At 38.1% G+C, this 23,900-nt stretch overlaps 1 protein-coding gene and 1 long non-coding RNA gene across 2 annotated transcripts in view; both read left to right on the top strand.

Moving 5' to 3' along the window:
* Positions 1-1,707: 1,707 nt before the first annotated feature.
* On the top strand, positions 1,708-5,793 carry LOC129241078 (AFG3-like protein 2). Its single transcript, XM_054877231.1, has 4 exons — positions 1,708-2,637; positions 2,690-3,088; positions 3,146-3,686; positions 4,660-5,793. The coding sequence occupies exons 1-4, from the start codon at positions 2,111-2,113 to the stop codon at positions 5,584-5,586; spliced, it is 2,394 nt and encodes a 797-aa protein (XP_054733206.1). The 5' UTR covers positions 1,708-2,110; the 3' UTR covers positions 5,587-5,793.
* Positions 5,794-15,907: 10,114 nt separating this feature from the next.
* The window catches only part of LOC129241638 (uncharacterized), a 60,221-nt gene continuing 52,228 nt past the window's right edge, over positions 15,908-23,900 (top strand). The window contains exon 1 of the long non-coding RNA XR_008582148.1: positions 15,908-16,241. This is a non-coding gene — a long non-coding RNA (uncharacterized LOC129241638). The remainder of the gene's footprint in view (positions 16,242-23,900) is intronic.

The raw sequence follows: 23,900 nt of genomic DNA on the forward strand, positions 1-23,900 counted from the left end.
TTGGTTCTCACTCATCATCGAGTTGCAAGTAAATTTATCTGAAGTTAACTATCCGCTCAAATCTCTCCACCTTGGAACAATTCTTACACTCGATATTACCAGGTCGTCGAGGTAATGAATCATTTGAGGTAAGGGCTCTCTTATTATTCTCCTATTTCTTCAACGAGGTAGGCTCTTCAATTTCAACCCAATGGACTTTGTGCTCTGGCTTACTCAAGACAGCTGCTGTTTCCTATGCCAGCGCAAAAGACACTGTTCCAGCAAACGTATCTTTCAGTGTGGTGTTCGAATTCCGTATACCTCTTATGAATGCTTGGCACTTATTTTCCACAAAATCTGAAGTTTCCTTCGCATAAGGCGAATGCGCTAAAAGCTTGAACTTTGCCGCATATTCTTGCAACAACTCATTTGTCCTTTAAGTGCAATTCGTCAGTTCCATCTAAAACATTTGCTGTCTGTAGTCACTCCCGTTACACCTCTCTATTACTGTCATCAGACTCTCTTAGTTAAACTAATTTTTTGTTTTTTGTATATTTGTTTATTTATTTCCAGTTAATAATATTAAGTACTACAATAAGCAATAGTATTAGTATCGTAATGATGTGTCGTAGAATGTCTCTAGACTAGCTCTCAAGCAGCTATTATTCCTTAATAGTTACCCCAATTGGCTTTTATAATCGCCTGTAGAACTTCGGCGGTGGCACCTATTGTTGCTGTTGTTTCGAGCTGGAGCTTAAATAGGGAATGATATAATGCCGTCGAAGGATGGAGCTTTTAATTGAACTATTACCATTTCCATTCCCCTTTTTTTTCCCTGAATTTTCACAAACATTTAACTTAATTTCTTCTTTTGTATGTGTTGTTCTTTTGCCTTGTCAGACTTGTTAAATTCGCGAAAAATAAAGTAGCCATTTTGGGATAGTGTCACCTATAGTACTCAATTCGCCTTGGTTCGATATTGTTGCCAGAGATTTGGCGAGTGCTGATGATTCGTCACAATACGTTCAAACAGTCATCTAATAGGAAATGTTTAGTATAATGTATATTGCTTTGAAAAAAAGGGTAAAAGGGGCCGATAGAGGGGTGTATCCCCATCTTAAAACTGAAAACTGCACCAGCCGGAGTCTTATAGTTCTTAAGTAATTTAATGTTAAAGTTCTGTTATTTAGCGAAAAGTTGGTGTTGCCATACACCTGAAATAAGTGGAGGGTTGATTGTAAAATTGCAGTATTTTTTGCTGTAATTTAAAATTGAGAAATATTTTTGTAAATTTGTAGAATTTTTGCATAGAATTTTTTTCGCCTTTTCGCGTGGGCGACTTTCGGCCGCGCTTCAAAAAAAATAACCCTCATCAGTCCAACTCCAGCTACTCAGTCCACAGCATTTTTGCGCGGAACTGCTTTTCGTGTTAAAACCATTGAACTCAAATTAAAACGTCATATGCGTGTTTGTAAAAAGGAGGCACAATAACCCCCATGGGGATCATTAACACTAAACTGAAATACTTCATTTTTGTTTTCATTTGCAGGCATCCGGAAACACCATACTGTTCTTATTCGCGTTTAAAATTGTAAAGCGATTGTATGAACAAATGCATTTGCATTTAATTTTAATGAAAATAATTCATATAACGTCATTCATATAATTAATATAATGATAAAAATAAGTAAAATTAATGTAGAATTTTCGAGTTTATTTTACCCGTGTGTAAGGTCAAGCAACACTGACGGCTGTCATTGTAGCTATTAAAGATTTCGCCGCCTTATTTCACCACCCAAAGTTGTGAAAAAATAGATTGGTTTTTAATTTGGGAAACTTGAATTGAGGAACTATTTAAAATAATATATTGTTTAGGAATATTACGTGTATCTAACTTCGATGTATTCAATATTATTTGAAGACCAACGTGGTTGAAACTTTTAGTTTCCGCAAGTCATTTATTACTCGTGTTGTAAAAGGGAAGTGAGGTAAAGGTAGAAATATTACACACCGAATCGGTTGAATAACCAAAAACGAATAATCATAAACGACGGAATATTTGAAAATATATTTTAAAAACTATAATTGAAATAGTATAGAACGAAGAATTGTGTAATAACGGTTAGCAGCAATGGCGCACAAGCTGATGCAATCAGCGAAGGCTTTGGAACGCTGCCTTCGACGCAGTTACGTTACTAATAACCTTAATGTGATTGGTTCAAGTCGTAATATTGTTGGAACACCTGCGTTTATGGAAATGCCAGTAATACAGTTCCTCTTGGAACAAGTGCAATACTTTTGCAAAAAACCGCCAAAAGGGTTTGAGAAGTATTTTGAAGAAGGGAAAACAGCGGAAAAGAAAACGCCTGATGCCGATGCTTCTAAAAGTAAAACTCCAAGTAGCAAAGATGGTAGCAGCAGTAGCTCTTCAACCAATAAAAGTGATTGGAGTTTTGGTATGTTTTCTAATAGCTCAAAAGGATCACAAGGAAATCGCGGAGCGGGTGGTGGAGGTGGTCGGCCTATTGGAGAAGGTAGCGGGGGCGACCGTGAAAAGTGGATAGTTTTTGGTGCAGTCAGTGCTGTTGCACTTTTGGCATCAATTGCATTTTTCGAAATGGGATACAAAGAGATCTCCTGGAAGGAATTCGTTAACAAGTTTGTGTGAGTCAGATAAAAATTATATTGTTTAATGAAAATTTGTTTTCAGCTACCTAAATAAAGGTTTAGTCGAAAAATTGGAAGTGGTCAACAAAAAATGGGTGCGTGTTCGGTTGTTGCCTGGCAATTCGCAAGACTCTAGTGGAGTGTTATGGTTTAATATTGGCAGTGTAGACTCATTTGAGCGTAATTTAGAAAGTGCTCAGACGGATCTCGGCATTGAAGCACTTAACTTCGTGCCAGTTATATATCGTACCGAAGTTGAGGCCTCAGCGTTGACGGGTCTGTTACCAACACTCCTGATAATTGGATTTTTAGTTTATATGATGCGTCGATCAGCTGATATGATGGGCGCTGGTCGTGGACGAAAGGGTGGGGGACTATTTGGTGGCGTAATGCAGTCTACTGCGAAACTCATAAATTCAAATGAGATCGGCGTACGATTCAAGTGAGCTATCAAATAGAATAAAAAAATTATTTCTGAATGAGGTTTTTAATATTGCAGAGATGTTGCAGGTTGTGAGGAAGCCAAAATAGAAATCATGGAATTTGTGAACTTCCTAAAGAATCCTCAACAATATATTGATCTTGGTGCTAAGATACCAAAAGGCGCTATGTTGACTGGTCCACCTGGCACAGGAAAAACGTTGTTGGCGAAGGCAACAGCCGGTGAAGCGAATGTACCTTTCATTAGCGTATCTGGATCAGAGTTTTTAGAGATGTTCGTTGGTGTTGGCCCATCGCGTGTTCGTGATATGTTTGCGATGGCCAGAAAACATGCGCCCTGTATTCTGTTTATCGACGAAATTGATGCCGTTGGCCGAAAGCGAGGGGGTAAATCTTTTGGAGGACATTCCGAACAAGAAAATACATTAAATCAATTACTGGTCGAAATGGACGGCTTCAATACGACTACAAATGTAGTTGTGTTAGCAGCAACGAATCGTGTGGATATATTAGACAAGGCATTAATGCGCCCAGGCCGGTTCGATCGTCAAATTTTCGTACCAGCACCAGACATAAAAGGCCGAGCAAGTATTTTTAAGGTAAGAGTTGAAATTAAATAAACATAATGCGAAACATATTTCTTTCATCACTAAACACTAGTAGGATAAAATGGTCAATAATTCAATTGTGGACCGTCTGCTGTAGTATATTCATATTCTTATGTTAAAAGTTTAGCTTTCCTTAATTTCGCTGTTTTCTATTGGGAGTCAAGCGAAATTATAATGGGCGCTTTACGTACTTATATTTGCCGCAATATTGCCTAATACGGAAATTTAACTACAATGTTTCATTATTTTTGATTTCTCTCAAGTTGGTTTGTCTACGAATTTATTTTTCTTGAAGCTTTCAATCCTTCAGAGTTCAAAAATGATCGATTGGAATCGAATCAAAAGTTTGCGATGACTAATCTAAAGTTCGAATTAAAGTTTCATGTTTCCATACTATAGAGAGCATACCACTTCTATTCTTCCTCCGGTCTAACTCTACCAGCAGAGCGTGTTTCCTGGGCCTCCCTTACATTATACCCCGTTTAATGCCATATGCCCAAGGATTTCTTTCCTTTTATAATTAAGACAAAGTGTTGTTCGATTCAGCTTAATAACCAACCGGATATGGAGGAAATTCGTTTTCGTAGTCACGTTTATTTATTATAGCTTTTGCCCCAAACCGCAGTTAATTTACAGCTCACGGACTTAAATTTCTGGTTGTTCACGTTACACAAAATACACGAACCCGCACATGGCAATAAGGATTGAGTAAAGTATTGTTATTTACCTGCATACACAGAAACATCAATATATCATATTGCGTTTCTCTACTTTCTCTTATGTTGTGGTTTTCCACTTATCTGCATATGACAATTAATATAAATGGGTCAATATATATAATTATGATCTAAAATGGTCCATAAACCATTCTTGACAATTTTATTCACTAATATCTGAAACAAGTCAATTGATCTTCTGAATTATTTACAATATAAATATCATGAATACAATTCTTATATTTAAGGTACATTTGGGTCCGTTAAAAACGAATTTGGACAAACAAGATCTGGCACGAAAAATGGCAGCGCTCACACCTGGCTTCACCGGCGCGGACATTGCAAACGTGTGCAATGAAGCTGCACTTATAGCCGCGCGTGACTCGCTTGATTCCATTGCGATGAAAAACTTTGAACAGGCCATAGAGCGCGTGATAGCTGGAATGGAGAAAAAGACTAATGTGTTGGCTCCAGAGGAGAAGAAAACGGTGGCACATCATGAAGCTGGTCATGCGGTAGCTGGTTGGTTCTTGGAATATGCTGACCCGTTACTTAAAGTTTCAATTATACCACGTGGAAAAGGTCTTGGGTATGCACAATACTTGCCCAAGGATCAGTACTTACTCTCGAAGGAGCAACTGTTTGATCGAATGTGCATGACCCTGGGTGGGCGTGTTGCAGAGGAGCTTTTCTTTAACCGTATCACGACGGGCGCGCAGGACGATTTGAAAAAAATAACGGACAGTGCTTATGCACAAATTGTGCGATTTGGTATGAACGAGAAAGTAGGTCAGGTGAGCTTTGATGCAGGCCAGCAAGGTGATCCGATGTTTACTAAACCCTACTCGGAAGAAACCGCTCAATTGATCGATCAGGAAGTTCGCGTTCTCATTCAAAAAGCTCATGAGCGCACTACGGAGTTGCTGACAAAACATAAAGAAGATGTGCGACGAGTAGCCGAGCGTTTATTAAAGAATGAAATTTTAAGTCGTGATGATATGATCGAACTACTAGGACCGCGGCCGTTCCAAGAAAAGTCCACATATGAAGAGTTCGTTGAAGGTACCGGTTCATTCGAAGAGGACACGTCTCTGCCTAAGGGATTACAAAATTGGAATAAGGAAAAAGATGAGAGTAAGGAAACGCACCCACCGAAGCCTGTCCCCACGCCATAAACATAGCGCATATCTGTTTTGGTTGGGCGGTCTTAAGTCATTACAGGCCTTAGTACTAGTTCATTTTGTTTTCTTGTTAAGTTTTCCAGTCTGTGTGCTGCATTGAAATATCAAGAGCGAAGTCAAATATGTAAAAAAATGAAGCAATAGGGTCTTCAATAAAACGATTGAAAAAAATAAAAAATCTTAACGTTATTAAAAATTCGATTTACAAGTGTTTTACGGATTATACATTTTTTTAAACTATGCTAAATTTCGGACGTTCAAAATTTATATTTAAAATCTTTAAGTTGTTTTATTACGCCTTAGCAGTGATAAAAACATTGTAAATTTAAGTATGACCGCGGCGTAAGTATAATATGCTAAATATTTAATGCATATTAACCTTAGCCCGGTATAGAAATCCGCTTCCTTCAGGGTTCTTGAAATATTGTGCTTTAATATCAGCGGTCTTCAAATTGCTTTCGTACGTGCTATGAAAGTTTTCATAATTTATTCTTATGCTTCTCTCTTCTCTTTGTTTTGTTTTTTAATTATTGATTTTAGGAAGTTAATCATAGCTGCTAAAACAATACTAACTTTTATATTTAAGTAAAATATTAGCTTATATATTAAATAGGAAAAATAACCTTTTAATATATTATAAAAAGTAAAGATATAACACAAAATAAATTATGTTTGTATCAAATGAAATGTGTCTTTCGTATTTTTGACATTTTTGAGTACTTATCGCACATCGGATATTTGCAAAAAGTTTACTGTTGTAGTATAGGTGTTCAATCCTAATCTGACCTGCGCACCACCCGTGAGTGGACGTGCGACTTCGTTGCCCTCTGCTGTAGCGCGCTGCACCCGCAACCGCTCCCGTAGTGCGGCCGCCCGTCAACATCTGGCCGCTACTATTACTGCGGAACGCACAGCAGGACCAATGCAGACAACCTCACGCATCCACTACTCCCCGAGTTACGACAATACTCTCGAGGAGCTTGAAGCTCCTACAACAGAACTGCAACGATAGACGAGATAGTCGACTGCATGAACCGTCATGGAATTAAAATAGCTGCGGTCCAAGAGACAAAACTGCACGCTAGCTCCTCCCTAAGCACCAGGGATGGCTGCAACGTGCGGAAAGGATCGCGAGAGAGACACGGTGGAGGCCTAGCGTTCATAGTCCCCCACACAGTACAATATCGTCTAATCGATGAAGGCATCGACCGCGCAGGGACAGCATCTTAGAATGTCAAGGCGTCCGGTAAGGCGATACCGAGCTCGAAATTTTTAATATATATATAATATATCCCTTTCACCTGCTGCCCGGCAGGATATCACCCTGATATAGGTACGCTCAACAGAGGTGAAAACCGATTGGTAGAAGGTGACTTCAATGCGCAACACAATCTATGGCATTCATGCCTACTACGATCGTAGGGGACATCAATTGGCAGAGCAGATAGACGATTCGACATTCAGCACAGTAAACGACGACGCCCCCACCAGAGTAGTGGGCAATTGCAGCAGCTCGCCTGACATTACAATTGCTAGCGCCGGTCTGATAAATAGCATAACCTGGCGACCTTTGCTATCGCTTGCATCCAGACCTGCCGACTAGGTTTCCGCGGATCAACGGTCATACATTAACTTTAATAAAGCTAATTGGACTAGATTCGCGGAATTTACCGAGGACACCTTCGCCGTTCTCCCCATCCAACGCGCAGTCCGCAACGTGCTCTCAGCTGCTGCGACTTACTTTATACCTGCTGGAAGGATCTGGGATATACGTCCCGATTTTCCAGCTGAAGCAGCTGTTCTGGCAAACGAGTGTGACCACCTACGCCAGGCCGATCCCGGGGATCGTCGCATAAGGGATCTCAATTTGGAGTTCCGGCAACTGGTAATCCAACACAAGCGGACTAAATCGGAAGAACACTTGGAGTCCTGCAACTTCACCTCTGATGTGAGTAAGCTCTGGTCCATCGTAAGGTCCCTGTTGAACCCGACAAAGAACCACGACAATGTGGATACAACTTTTAACACTTGTACTTCGCCGGAATCGAAGAGATGCGCTAGCGATTTGAGCCGGCAATTCATACTGCGTCCTCCGGCCGACAGATCCAAGCGTGCCAGCAGACGGCTGCACAAACTGACGAACAACAGCGCGGCACTTGCTTTCTCCAGTGATGAGGTTCAGGGGGCCATCACCTAAAGCCATTGGCCCTGACAGACTAAACATGCTGATGTAGAAAAAGCTGGGTCCATTGGGAGTAGAGTACCTCACAAGGGTTTTCAATATGTCTATGGCCACTCTCATAATTCCTGACAAGTGGAAATCAGGGAGAGTGGTCCCACTATTGAAACCTGTGGTCCCCCCGCCAACCAAGGGGATTATTATCGGCCGATAACTCTTCTTTCCCCAGTAATGAACACTCTTGAAGTCCTTCTACTCCCACTCTACACAAAACACCTAAACCCCTCTTCACACCATCATGGCTTCCGAAGAGTGCACAGTACAACCACAACACTTACCGTCATAAACACTCAGATAAACCGCGGGCTCAACCAAAACCGCCCCTGCGAAAGGACTGTCCTAGTAGCGTTGGATGCAAAAAAAGACTTTCGACACAGTCAGCCACGCCACGCTACTAGATGATATTTAACAGTCCCGCTAGGGGTGAAGAGGTGGAACGCGAACTACTCGTCTCTCGTCGGTGCTACTTCGAGGCCAACTCTCTAAACAGAGAAAAATAAAGCAAGAAGTTCCGCAAGGTGGCGTCCTTTCACTCTTGCTTTTCAACTTCTATGTATCGAAACTCCGCCAGCCACCAGAGGGAATCTCTCTGGTCTCCTACGTCGAAGACCGCACGATAATGGCGTCGAGCAATGACATTGATGGCTTGTGCGCCAAGGTAAAATACTACCTCACCTGCCTTTATCGCTTCTCCACTGCGATTAACCTACAACTTTCCACCACGAAGTCCACGGCGACCCTCTTCATCACCTGGACAAAGGAGGTCAAACTGCAACTTAAGGTAAAAGTCGATGACACACCAATTCCGACTGTTAACAATCCCAAAATCTTGGGAGTTACCTTCGACAGTTTGCTCTCCTTCTCAGCACATACAACCACTATTGCCACGAAAGTCCAAAATCGCAACAAGATCCATTGTTGTTGTTGTAGCAGTAACTTTGCCCTGTCAGTGTAGTGTAAATCACCTGTCGTCTTCGTCTAACTCATCTAATGGTAGGCCCAGGAAACTTACTGTTTCGATAGGTTGGGTCCAACTTGTCATAAAAAGTTTCTTGGCTCGGCATTTAAACTTATTTGTATCCGTTTGGATGTCGCTCTGAACAGCAATTCGCTCATTTCGTAGGTTTCTATCTATGTAAGTTGATCTCTGCACGTATATGACATACACTTCCGCTTGGAAGATGTTGAAAATCGGCACATACCGCTTTGTTTTGGGGCTATATATTCCAGCACCTATGCATTCTGGTGTCCTCGAGCCATCTATATACCAGTACAGGGCAAACTCTTGGAGTTTCCTCTCGAAAGCAGGTGTACCCCAGTTCGGCCCTGAGTTTCTTCTCAAATTTATTTACCTTAGTGATATCATCCCTGGGTAGCTGGGGAAGTGGGAGCTGCAGACTCAACGATTCGATGTTTTTGGGTGAGATTACTTTACTCTTAACAAAACCTGGCAAAGCACTTTGTTGAATAACTCTCAGGGTCGTTTTGGCCCTTTGGTATTTTGAATGTCGCTAGAGAGTTAAAGTGTTCTAGACAATTATATGCAAAGAAATTTTATCAAAGGTTACAAAACAAGGTTGAAATTATTGCGCTCAAAAAATGCTGTTGCACAGAGTTATTTAACTATTTTCCACGAAAAAGAAAATACATAATTAGTTTTAAATACATTTTTTTCTATTCAGTTTCTTCGGTTTTCTCTGTAAGATTTGCTATAATAATTGAATTGTATCCTAAACAGACGTATCAGCGTACAGCGATTGAAAAAATAAATACCTGAGATGTTTTCTTCTTTTGCAAATCCACTTGCTTAATGGAAGTTGACCTTCTTCGAACCAAATAAAGTTGTAATCATTTTCAAATTTCGTCCAGCTACAGTGTTCCGGAAGTCGCGACATAGTGTGTTGCAGATTTGTTGTACTCTTGAGAATTTTCTGCTGAGCATAAGCAGGAGAGTGTTTGTTCTGGTTCTTGAATTTCTGTTCTGGAATTACTGCCGACGTTGAAGTTTGGGATGTCGTGGATTGTTATTTACTCAGGGCTTCTCCTTTTTTGACATATTTACTCATCAATACTGCGAAGTTTTTGCAGCACTTGGGATTATATCCATCGCTAGAAGATGAAGCGTGACTTCTATCAATATCGCATATCACCTATTGATATGACTTGATTTAAACTTATTTTTCTTAGATAATAAATTAACAGTTATAGTTTGTTATACGGGTATTATTTCTTCCAAGCGGCCGCCGTAGCCGAATGCGTCGATGCGTGACTATCATTCGGCAGTGTGGAAAGCTTGGGCATGAAACACCAAAGGATAGGAAAAGTTTTGTATACAGTGGTCCTCGGCAGACAATGACAAACCTCTAAGTGTTTTTCTGTTATGAAAAAGCTCTTCATAAAAAACATTTGCCGTTCGTAGGGGAGGTCCCCCCCCCCCCCCCCATTTGTGGAAAAACATCAAGGCGCACTCCGCAAATAGAAGGACGATTGTTGCCAAACACCCAACACTCATTAAAAAATATGTGGAGAACTTTAAGTAAAGAGAAACACGTCTTCCACCTACTTTCCACCTCTACCAGTCGAGGAGCTATCTATCAATTTTGATATTCAAAGTACCAGACCGATTAATACAACGTAATTGATGTGTAATATGATTGGATGTGATTACTCAAACACTAGCAGGAAGAAAGAAATGCCAACAAATAATAGAAAGACAAACAATCAAAAAAAGTGAGTCCTGTTGACCAAATTTTTGTATTAATTGCTTAACTTTTGCCGCTCAAGAGCGTGCGAGAATCCCTAAGTGAATTAGGTTCACTCATTGCGATTGGTGGTACATCGCCATTTAAAATTTTACTGAAATATTTCTTTTTGAAGAGAGGTATGTATCATATACAGGATGGGCCATGTAAAATTTGCTCTTTGAATCGGCTATAAAAAAAAAACTAATCAATATTTTTTCAAACTTTTTTTTTTATTCTGAAGATTGAACATTGTCATTTATGAATGAAAAATAATATCGTTCAAATGACTGCCACGTCTGGCTTTACAGTAGGCCATTCGATCAACCCAGCATCAATCGTCTCTGGATGGTTCGCATAGCATTTGTTCTTAACGGCTCCCCACAAAAAATAGTCCAACGGGCTTAAATCACAGCTCCAAGGCGGCCAATTGATATCGGAATTTCGGCTGATTATTCGGTTTTCAAAAACGGTAGCCAAAAGTTCGAGTGTAACTTTGGCAGTGTGACAAGTTGCACCGTCCTGTTGAAACCAAATGTTGCCATGTCATCCTTTTCAATTTTTGGAAACAACTCGTTGAGCATGTCACGGTAACGCTCGCCATTTACTGTAACCGCGGCTCCTCGCTCATTTTCGAAAAAAAATGGCTCGATGATGCCGCCAGACCAAAAACCGCACCAAACAGTGACTCGTTGTGGATGCATTTGCTTCTCTACAGTAACGTATGGATTTTCTGAGCCCCAAATCCGACAATTTTGCTTATTGACGTAGCCACCGATGTGAAAATCAATATTTCCCAATTTTGTTCAAGCGTATAGCGTCCCATTTCGTAAATGTCAAACCTTTAAGTAAATTATGAACACATTCGACATGTCATTTGTGTTACCATTCTCAAAAAAATAGGTGGTTCAAAAAGCAAACGCTATATGGCCCACCCTGTATATATCATATTTTGATTCAGAACGTAAAAAAGTTTCACAATATTTTATTTGACTGTAGTTTTCTTCTTTCTTGATGAACTCCGTCATATCTTTTTAGAGCTTTAATGTTGCGGATATTTAACATTTTTGAATAATGTTTCCCATCCATTTTTATGGATAAAAAGCTTTCAAGATATTAGAATAGAAGTTTCAGCATCAGAATCATCATTGGCGCCATCACTATCCTCCTATTGAGAAGTGAAATTTTCTGAAATGCTGCCTATATCAAATTCTTTGCCCGAAGGTTCATAATGTTGAATCTTTTTTGAGTCATACTTAACTGTTAAAAATAATTTTCATCTGTAAGCGTTCGCGAGTGAAATATTTCGAAAATTCCTTCTTACAAATATATAAAATCCCCACCAATGTTAAAAGAAGAAAATAAAACACAACACAAAACTTTTTTCGATTATAATAAATTAAAATCAATCACAATGGAATAAATAAACACAAATGAAACAACCTAGTCGCATTAAACAAAAAAAAACGGTAACTAGATTTCGACTCGTAGCTTGTTTTCAGCAATTTTTTCTGAAACCATTTCCATCGTAGGAACTTGAGTCATTATAGATACCAAGATGTGTTGCCCCATTCGGTTCTTGTGCCATCGTGTTTCTTAAGTGCACTCCCTTATTTTCAAAGTCGCCAAAAATTCTCGTTTTCGCCAATAATTTCATTGTGCTCTCGATGGTAGTTGTAAAACTAAACCTACTTTAAGGTCATAAAGTGATTTAAGGTACTAATTTAAAGGAATCGTGGGCCAAGCTGTTTTAATTACGTGAATTAAGGAAATTTTAATTAATTAATTAATTTTTTTCGCAAGTAGTTATGGGAAGAGATTATAGAATAGTTAATAAATTATACAGTGCTGTGCATATGCTAAGCAATTCGCACCAAGTTTCAATAAACTGACTAATATATTTACTCTGAAAAAAAAAGTCAAACGGTAAGTATTAATATATAATTTTTATTTATTACTTATATGAGTACAAAAAATATATAACGATAATAACAACAACTTCTTTCTCAATTAAATACAACAACAAAACAAAATTAACTCAATTTTAAGCTGTGCATAATTTAACTGTAAAGAAAACATAGAGGCATATTCTTTTTCTCAAGTAGATAACGCTAATTTTCAATTCATTTTGCATTGCTTGTTCGCACTTCAATTATATCAATGCAATTTAGTAAATAGAGTAAATAGTCAGTTTACTGAAACTTGGTGCGAGTTGCTTAGCATATGCACAGCACTGTACATATTATATATAATCTAAAGCGTTTTTCAGTAAGAGCGCTTCAACTTTTTTTTGAATAAAACACAAACGGACTTTTTTAACTAATTTTTTTTTATTATCGAGTTTGAACATATACATTTAAGTATGAAATTCGATTTCTTTTGCATGACCACCGCGTGCACGTTTTACGAAGTCCAATCGTTGAACCCAATTTTCGACCACTCTTTTGCATAAATCGGCCGAAATTCCAGCAATTTCGCGTTCAATATTGGTTCTGAGCTCACAAATCGTCGCCGGCTTGTTACTGTAGACCAATGACTTCACATAACCCCAAAGAAAATAGTCTAGAGGCGTCAAATCACACGAGCGCGGCGGCCATTCGACCGGTCCATTTCTGGAAATAATGCGCTCATCGAACTTACTCTTCAACAAATTAATTGTAGCGTGTGCTGTGTGGCTTGTGGCCCCGTCCTGTTGAAACCACATGTCGTCTAAGTCCATACCATTCAATTGCGGCCAAAAATAATCGTTTATCATGTCGCGGTATCGATTTCCATTCACAGTAACGTGGCGATCGTTCTCGTCAACGAAAAAATATGGGCCAATTACGCCGACGGCATGTAAACCGCACCAAACAGTCACTCTTTGTGGGTACATTGGTTTTTCGGCAATCTCTCTTGGATTATCTTTCGCCCAAATGCGGAAATTCTGCTTATTGACGAATCCACTGAGGTGAAAATGTGCGTCCTCTCTGAAGATGAAGTGCGCGATATGCATTTTGATTTGAACGCCCGTTTTCATAATAAGCCTGAATAACTTTAACGCGTTGCTCAAGTGTGTAGCGTTCCATGATGAAATGTATACTAATGAAGTTTACAAATGACAAGCGAAAAATAAAAAAATATTGCGTCGTTCGCCCTCCCTATCGCAAAAAAGTTGAAGTGCACCTATTGAAAAACGCTTTACATACAATGTATCTTTTCGGCAATGTCCAATGGAAATGAAAACTTTCCTCAACTCAAAAATATTAGCATAGCATTATCATCAATACCCGTAGTACTACCAGAGACAAGTGATTGAAAGCCAAGAAGTATTGCGTAATGTTTTAAATATCTAAATTTTAGATTACGATTAAAGGATTTTCCAATAACAGGTGTTATCTATCGTTATCGAGAGATGATTAACGATTTTTATGGCCGGAATTGGATGGTATTGATCTGGACAATGTTTATTTTCAACAAGATGACGCTACGTACCACACAAGCAACGATACTATTGATCTTTTACGGGAAAAGTTTCTGGACCGTGTTATCTCTCAAAGAGGTGATCCCAATTGGCCACCGATTTCTTCTGATTTAACACCTTGTGACTTTTTTCTTTGGGGCCACGTGAAAGAGAAGGTCTACGCCAACATCCCAGGGTCGATTCAAGACCTCAAAGATGGAATAATGCGATTCGTGAGGCTATCGAGGACAGGGCAGCCACTTTGCAATTCGGTTACGGAAAATTTCATGAAAGGAATATTGTCCTGTAAGCGTTGTTGTGGTGGTCATTTACCTGATGTTATTTTCCACTATTAACCGCATACTTTCCTGTTTATAATGAAATAAACATCCCATCATTTATATTAAAAAATAGCATTTATCTTTGAATATCAAAGTAACACCTCTTATTGGAAAACCCTTTATATATATCGTATATCAGTACGATAAATGAAAAACAATTATCACCATTTATTATTTTGCGTTTGTTTGGAAAGATGAAGTCTAAAAGAGTTGCATTGAATTAATAGAAAGTTTTGGAATTAAAAGAATTAAATTATTACGTTTTAAAATGGGATAGATTTAAGGTTAAGTTAAAATTAATAAAAAAAAAAATTTGTAGATAGGAGCATATCTTTCAACGTTTGAATAACTTAAAGCCCGTTTATTCCGATCTCAATCAAATATATCATTCGATGTTTCTTGTATCCTCCCATTCTGTAAATAAGTTGAACGACTTACGGAAAAAATTGAAGTTTAGCTCTGCATTTTTTTGCAACTAAGTGACCAATTTGGGTAAGAAGCATTTACGCACTTAATAAACGCTATACTGATAGTCATTGAGGTGTGAACATGAAAAAGTTTTGCATAGCCTAATGATACTTAAGAAATAAAACAGTTTTAACAGTTCTTTACCTCACCTTACAATAGATTTGAAAGCAAAACAACGAACACTATATTAGAGAAAAAGCCGTTATTTTAGAGAAAAAGCTATGACTGGATATTCAGATAGCTTTGAGCGTATGTTAGTGCACCTACAAACAAGTCGTGTTGTGTGGCGAACGCTTCCGGTTTCTACACAATCGCAACCATCCATTCACACACGTAGCCTACTTATCAGCAGCTGATGTTCTCTTAAAAGCTCTACACTCTTTAACAGAGATTACGCTAACTCCTCTTAACGCGCCTTTGTAAAGAGAAAAGAGCATATAAAAATAGCTCTAGCTTTCTTTTCTTTCACTGGCCAGCGACTGCTTACAGCTGTATTGATGGCTGCACTTTTGCCTTATCAGTGATAGTTGCGTAAACAATAACAATGATGGCAACAACACAAATAGTGGCAAATAAATTTCTATGGTTAAGTATTTATTGCAAATTCTGCTCTCAGTTGGTTTAATCGTTGTGTTATCAGCTGTTATTCCGAGCATTCGTTGGCGCTCCATCTCCAATGCGGTCGTGTGCAACGGAGCATCCCCGCTCTGCCAACCGCTCGCCGGTAGCTTACGACTGCAGCCAAAGCAGAGGCTGAATAGGAGGCAGTAGCTGTGTGCTGGGGATGATCGGAGGTGGGGTGGCATAGTACTAGCACATGTGGGTGCTGCATTCGACATGATTGCTGAAGTTAGCTTGCGCGCGGCTATGTTGTTGCCGTTGCAGTTGTTATTTTGTCGTTGGAAATATTACTACATAGTTATCGTTTGTGTTGGCGGCTCCGGTAGCTGCCACGATGTTCGACTTTTGGCGTTCAGATTACGTTGCTGCTGCCCTACGTTTGCTATTTGCATGTGTGTATGTGCAAGTTTTGTTGGTAGTTCGCTGAGTTGTTAGTTCATTGTTGCTTGCGCTGACGCTTCAACAACAGCGACGGTACGCTGTTTTGCGTGCACTATACGTTCTGCTATTCCGCCTCAGTTCATAGTTTCTCGGTTTCGATTTCAGTATCGTATAGGAAGTTGTAGCGAGTGCTTGCTTGGTAGAGCTTGGTCGAGCAGCAAATAAAGGAATGCAAAAGGCAAAGGTTTGCCGCAACGCAAAATTCATTCACCCACAATGCAAATGCAATTTCGTGTAAAAAAAGTTAATTACCGCAGGCCTTAAAAACAAACACAGATGGTCTTTACATCAAAACAACGAGAGTTGCCAGTTCGTGATGCGTGTTTGTATTATTGATGAAGCGATACAATAAAAATGTAAATTTAAATGCAAATAAAATAAATGCGGAAATGTAAAAAATATTTATTCCCCATCTTTGAAAATTCTTGAATAGTGCAACTAAAATCAGCAAAAAAGTGCAGTGAAAGAAATTGTGAAACCTCTGAAAAGCGGCAAGAACAGCAATTGTAACAATCGAGACTGTGACGGCAATGGGCAAAATGAGAAATAAAACAAAAACCAAAGTTTCAATAGAATCACAAACAATTTTACAATAACAATCGCATGAATAGAAAATAATACAATATACCAGTACAATACGTACAACGTTTGTTTGCACTTATAAAATAATTTATTTATTTAAAAAAAATGTGTTTATAAATACATAACTAAAATATGTTATGCGAGTTCTTATACATATGTATATGCACAGGTGCACATAAATAATTAATATATATACATTAAAAAAAAAAATTATTATATAAAAAATCTAAATGCACACATATATACATGTGCATGTATGTATTATATATTTATAACGCCCGCCGGTTCAAGACGCGACATGTACTAATGTTTTTGAATATGCGTTTCAAAAGTTATTGTTTACACTGATGAAAGGCTAACATAAAATTATAAAAAACTTTATTGTAGACCGGTTAATTATCTAGTTTATGGGACAGCGGCTAAAGTTAATCAATCAAGTTTACTTAATAGTGAACAAAAAATTAGCGGAAGCCTAGACACATTATAAATGCATGTAATAAAGAAAAGTACCCAAAAAAGATAAAGTTATTGACGATGGTCGTCGTGACCGAATATGCTTATGGGTGATTACCATTATGTGAGCACATTGTGGACATGAAACATCAAACAATAAAAAAATTTTAGTGGCGGTTACTTCTTCGCAGGCAACGGTAAACCTCCAAGGAAGATAACACATTTTTAAAGACTCTCAATACAAATAGAGGAGAAATTTTGCCAAACACAATAAATTAAAAAAAAAGTAAACAGTAAAGGAATAATGTAAATAGTGGCTGAAAAGACATATATTTTAAATTTTTTTTAGTAATAACTTTTTAACAGTAAAAACAAAATAATTTTCGGCCCAAGGACATTGTCCCGTAAACTAGATACATATAGGGTGGGCCATGTAAAATTTGCTTTTTGAATCGGCTATAAAAAAAAAAACAATCAATATTTTTGCAACCTTCTTTTTTATTTTGAAGATTGAATATTGTCATTTATGAATGAAAAATAATATCGTTCAAATGACTGCCACGACTGGCTTTACAGTAGGCCATTCAATCAACCCAATTTTTAAGCACATTTTCGATTGTGTGGGCTCCAATTTCGTGAATGCCAAATTCGATTTCGTGTTTTAAAGCATCAATCGTCTCTGCATGGTTCACATAGCATTTGTCCTTAACGGCTGCCCACAAAAAATAGTCCAACGGGCTTAAATCACAGCTCCGAGGCGGCCAATTGATATCGGAATTTCGGCTGATTATTCGGTTTTCAAAAACGGTAGCCAAAAGTTCGAGTGTAGCTTTGACAGTGTGACAAGTTGCCCCGTCCTGTTGAAACCAAATGTCGTCCATGTCATCCTTTTCAATTTTTGGAAACAAAAACTAATTGAGCATGTCACGGTAAAAAAATTTGAAAAGGTCGAGCCAAGGAGCACCAGCAGATTTGGTGGCTCCTAAAACACTCAGGCTAAAGAGCCCATTGTATTTATTGTCACGGTAACGCTCGCCATTTACTGTAACCGCGGGAAAAGAAGAAGACTCACCCATTGGAAATATTTGTTCAAGCGTATAGCGTCCCATTTCGTAAATGTCAAACCTTTAAGTAAATTATGAACACATTTGACATGTCATTTGTGTTAACACTCTCAAAAAAATAGGTGGTTCGAAAAGTAAACGCTATATGGCCCACCCTGTAGTTACCGTAAATCGTCAATTTTTATTAGACAATTGTATGTAATAGCGGTCGCCCCTCGGCAGGCAATGGAGTTTCGGAGGAGTGTATTTCTGTTATGAAAAAGCTCATCATATCTGCCGTTCGGAGCCGGCTTTAAATTGTAGTTTCCTGCATTTGTGGCACTACATCAGAAAGCACACCACAGGAGTAGCTCGGCCAAGCACCCAAAAAGGGTATAAGCATCTGGGTGTATATGTCTGGGTTCTGGTTGTCTGAAGTCTGGATAGCTACATTTTAAATTGATAATTTTTTGATTTTTTAGTAAATCTGGATGGTTGTTTACTTATGAAATCTTTTTTATAGGTTTTTCAATTGCCGTCTTTCCAGGTGCCAATATTAGTTGTTTTTATTTCAGTATTGCTATTATATTCTTACTATTGTTGGCTTTGTTTACATCGCCACAAATTCCCATATATCGGATTACTCGCTCTCAAATGGAGCCGCTGACTAGATATGGCGAATATTTCTGCCGCATTTTAACTTCTCTCGGTAGTCGGCAATGCGTGTAGTATTTTTTAGTGCCTCTACGCTAGTAAATAAATATTCACGTGGCTCAACAAAGAATATAGTTGCACGTTCCAGATGTGTATAATTCTGTCTATTGAAAATTCTTTGCAGATCACTCCATTCTTAGAAGACAGAAACTCCCACCTCCACCTAGAAAGAGTAGGAAATAAATTTAAATTTAAAAACTTCATTAACTATATATAATATATAAAGGGTCCGCCATATAACTTTACGAAATTAAAAATGCTATAAAAAAGAAACTACTCAATATTTTTCCAAACTGTTTTTTTTTATTTTGAAGTACAATCCTTCCGGTTAATGATGGAACACAACTTCATTCATATGGTTGCCTCGGCTAGCCATGCACCATCCGATACGATCGGACCAATTTTTCAACAAATTTTCGATTGTATTGTTGAGAACGACGGTGAACTGATGTTCCTGGTGATTCACGAACACTCTCGGCCACAGCAGCAGTATTTTCGGGTGTACGCACGGTTTTTGGTCGGTCACGCGTTGGTTTGTCAATAAGTAACCCAGTTTCTCTTACCTTTTTCGCAAAGTAACGCACATACACTTCATTCGGTGCTTTTCTTCTTCCTATTGCAGTACGTAATTTTCGTACAAATTCTGCAGCATTACCGTGATTTTCAAAGTAATGTCGCAATATTTCCCAGCGTTCTTTGGGCGTATACACAACCATTTTCGTTCAGCGGAAGAATAAAACTAATTTTCTGTCAAATCAGATGACAGCTAAGGGTTACCATTCTTCAAATAATACCTAGTTCTAATCCGTAACGATAGATGGCGGGCCCTGTATAATTGGCGCGTACACCCTTTTTAGGTGTTTGGCCGAGCTGCTCCTCCTATTTGTGGTGTGCGTCTTGATGTTGTTCCACAAATGGAGGGACCTACAGTTTTAAGCCGACTCCGAACGGCAGATATTTTTATGAGGAGCTTTTCCATGGCAGAAATACACTCGGAGGTTTGCCATTGCCTGCCGAGGGGCGACCGCTATTAGAAAATGTGTTTCTTAATTTTGGTGTTTCACCGAGATTCGAATTTACGTTCTCTCTGTGAATTCCGAATGGTAGTCACGCACCAACCCATTCTTTAATTAAATTTTAGTATTAATCGAAAAACAAAACTTATTTTCTGCCCTTGACTTTTGTGAAGAAGTGGAAACATCTGCAACTACCAGTTGGAAACGTGTAACTTTTTCACTTTCAGCGAATAAGCCTTAATCTGTATATTTCTAATTATCATCTAAACACATTTTTACTAACTTTAACGAATGTAATGGAATAATAAATGTCTCGATAACATTTATGCTCGTGAAAAATTGCGTTTGCCACGCTCACTAGTAGGCGTGGTTTATCATCGAACAGAACCAATTTTATTCCAAGCTTCAGAACCAAATTATTTCCACATTCTCCTCTTGCGCATGTTCAAATAAGCAGTACATTAAAACATGAATAGCTCATTTAATTTAAAATTCTAAATTCTATAAGTACAGTATAACAAATAGGGTATTCACGAGGGTGTTGTAGGCGCCGTACTGTTGTACGTCATTAACTTTAAATGGCTATTCTATGGAATCTATTTAGGGGGTTCGCAGATGTTGTACAAGTCATATTGTGAATTTTTACAACATGAAGAAGTACAGGGTGGCTGATGAATTTTGCTACATTAAGAAACTCAAATAACTTTCTTTTTAGTGTATGGAATTCATTTATTTTTTTTTTCAAGGTGAAGGTCATTAAATTTTATTAAATGTAGCTTAACTAGTTTTAAAAATAATTGAATTTAAATGCCCCCCATGCTCGTTGACACAAATGCGGCATCTTAGTAAAAAGTTGTTCATTGCTGCTTTGAGAGTTGCGACAGGAATAGCCGCAATTCTTGCCCGAATGGATTGTTTTAGTTCATCCAAATTTGTTGGCTTTGTTTTATAAACTTCTTGTTTACATAAACCCCACAAGAAAAAGTCAGGTGCAGTAAGGTCAGGCGACCTGGGGGGCCAACGAAATTCGGAGTTTCTTGAAATCAGTTTATTGGGAAATTTTCGTCGCAACTCTGTCATAACAGTCTGGGCTATGTGAGACGTTGCCCCATCTTGTTGAAACCACACAGAGTTGAAAGGAATTCTCTTTCGGCGTAGTTCTGGATAGAAAAATTCTTTCAGCATTTTCAAATAACGGTCCCCAGTAACCGTAACGGTGTGACCATTTTCTTCAAAAAAATAAGGCCCGACAATACAGCGTGAAGAAACCGCACACCACACTGTCACGCGAAGAGGATGCAATTCCGTCTCGTGGAGTATCTGTGGGTTAGAAGTACTCCATATTCGACAATTTTGTTTGTTCACATTGCCGTTTAAATCGAAATGGGCCTCATCAGACATGAAAAGGCAGTTTAACATGTTTTGGTCTTTTTCCACCATTTGCAGGATCTTCTGGCAAAATTCCAAGCGAATCGGCAAGTCTGCTGCATTCAGTTTGTTAACCATTTGAATTTTGTAGGGAAATAAGTCTAAATCTTTGTGCATTATTGTTTGCAAAGACTGTCGGCTGACACCAAGTTGAGCAGATAAGCTTCTTGTTGAAACCCTTGGATTGCTTTGTATAGCTGCAGCTACAGCAGCGATCGTTTCCTCGTCCGAACTGGTGGGTTTCGATGATAAGGCCTTCTTGCGACTGTTCCTTGCTCAGCAAAATTATTCACCAGTCTCATTATGGTCCATCTGCTCGGGGGATCGCCGCCAAACATCCGCATGTACTCTCTCTGTACCAAAACTACGGACTCCAGTGCGTGATAGCGGCGGACTATCCAAATTCTTGTTTGCGTGTCCCAGTTATCCATTTTAATAAATTTTAAAGATCAATCTGCAAATTAAAACAAAAATGGAACAGATAACTTAAAAAGAAAAAAAGTTATTCAATTTTTTTTTGGTAGCGGCTTTCATTAGCCACTAGCCATTAGCCAGTTGGTTGTAGTTTCGAGTCCTCTAAACATTTATGTAACCGTCAAAAGCTTTAAGACATTTCATAATACGACACTTATAGCAACTCGGGAGTCGCCTAAATATGGACATTTACTCCAATTTTAGTTATTGCATTCAATTTATGTCAATAATATTTATTTCAAATAAATGTTTAAATATGATTTTTATAGAATAGTTTTTAAATAGTTGCATTGGCTTTATTATGGCAATATACTATATAACAATAATTGATTTTCAAAAAAAGAATGCTCTGTTGAAGTGAAAAAGGACTTTGAAAGTTTATACAATATGTAAATTGCTTACATAATCCCTATTAATTGATTTGGCTTTGGTCTTCTCTAGTTATTCAGTGATTTAGTATCAAAGATCGGGACGTCCACTTCTAGCTAATTTTGTCCGTTTGCCCTTTTTCACTGTTTGATTTTACTACTATTTTTCTAAAAAATCGCTTTCGATTTTGCTCTATTACTGCTACTACCCTTTCAAGCCATTTGGCTTACAGCGGAGACAGTAAATAAGATTTGTTTATTTTTTTTTTGTTCCACCTGCATACAGTGGCTCTATAAAGAATTCGGACATGCAGCTTTAAATTCAAATTTTTTGTTAGAAATGCAAGTTAATTATTTTTGATTTTATATTTCTCTATAGGGTTTTCAAATGGGATTTTGAAAATTGTAATAAAAATACAAATCCTTTAGCCCCTTATTATAAACAATTAATCATGCAGAATTCGCAAAATTAGTGTCAAAAAAGAAGTCGGACATCTGGCATTATTGCGATTGTTTGGCCCTTTAAAACGGGGAATTAATTTGCTCTCTTTAGAACAGTGCAAAGAAATAAGCAAACATAATAAATTAAAATAAAGAGAGTCGTGTTTTGTTAAATAAAAGTCCAAATTATAAGTTCAATTGAAGTCAGAAATTTAATTATTAGTCATCATGAAAAGGGTAAAACCGTTTGGGAAATGCGCAGAAATAGTGGGGGTCTATTTATCTGTGGAAAATAAGAAGAAATCGGGAGGACCAAAACCGTTTTCGGATGCAGATGAAAGGTGGATATTGCAACGAATTAAGAAAAATCCAAATTTGAGCGCTCCTCAACACGCAACAGAAGTTGCTCAACACCTTGATATTAACTGCAAATCGAAAGTATACGTGTACGGTTGCGAAAGAATAATTATAAGGGAAGAGTTGCACGAAAAAAACCTTACATCAACGAGATTAACCGACTCAAGGGAATAAAAGAAAAAAAAAAGAATCATCGTGGGAATACAAATTTCGAGTTCTGGAAGCCAGTTTTATTTGCAGATGAAAACAAGTTTAACATATTTAGGTCAGATGGACAATCACATGTGTAGAGAAGACCTAATGAAGAGTTGATGGAACAAAACTTACGTCTGACAGTTAAACAAGGGGGTAGGTCGGTAATGGTATGGGATTGTATGTCCGCTGTTGGTACCAGAAAATTGTGCCTCATTAACAGCAATAAGAGCCACAAAAAATACCTAACAATTATGAAAGAAAGTTTGGTTCAAAGTTCTGAAAAGATATGAGTTATGGACTATTCCCAGTATTGTCAAGGCAACATTCCCAAGCATAAGGCACTTCATGCCTGTTTATGGCTTATGTAGAACTGCCCTAAAGTACTTGAAATACTTCCACAATCTCCAGATATCAAAGTAATTGAACATCTGGGGGTTCATTTGGGAAACCAATTGAAAAAGCATGTTATTAGAAACAAGAAAGAAAGTGGGGGAAAATAGATCCTTAAACATTAAGAAGCTGCTCGAATCCATGCCCAGAAGATTGAATGCTGTGAGAAAAAATAAAGGCTTGCCGACAAAATATTAATTATATAGTTTTTCTTATCTTAATAATATTTGCCAATTCACTTTATATAATTAAATGTCCGAGTTATTTTTTGTCATGCATTTCGCTAAGCTCTTATGTTTGTATTTTCTATGTACGAATGGGTTGAATTTGTTTATGTGTTTTGTAGTTTTGAAAATAACGCTTGAAGAACGAAAATAAACGCATTGGATTCGCAATTAAATATATATTTTTTTATTTAAATCCATATCACTTGGGTGTCCGAGTTCTTTATTGAGCCACTGTATGTACATACATATGTATGTACGTGAAAAACGTTGTATCGTTGCTGCATGAGATTCTCTAAGCTCTACTTCACTGTCACTTTTGTTCTCATA

This window comes from Anastrepha obliqua, chromosome 3 (assembly GCF_027943255.1).
Source record: "Anastrepha obliqua isolate idAnaObli1 chromosome 3, idAnaObli1_1.0, whole genome shotgun sequence".
Lineage (NCBI taxonomy): Eukaryota > Metazoa > Arthropoda > Insecta > Diptera > Tephritidae > Anastrepha > Anastrepha obliqua.

Bases quoted from the DNA above. Each gene is read 5' to 3' on its own strand.
- LOC129241078 (XM_054877231.1), top strand. From the start codon at position 2,111: ATGGCGCACAAGCTGATGCAATCAGCGAAGGCTTTGGAACGCTGCCTT. The intron at 3,089-3,145 runs GTGAGCTATCAA...TTAATATTGCAG, and splicing joins GAGATCGGCGTACGATTCAA to AGATGTTGCAGGTTGTGAGG. The intron at 3,687-4,659 runs GTAAGAGTTGAA...CTTATATTTAAG, and splicing joins GCCGAGCAAGTATTTTTAAG to GTACATTTGGGTCCGTTAAA.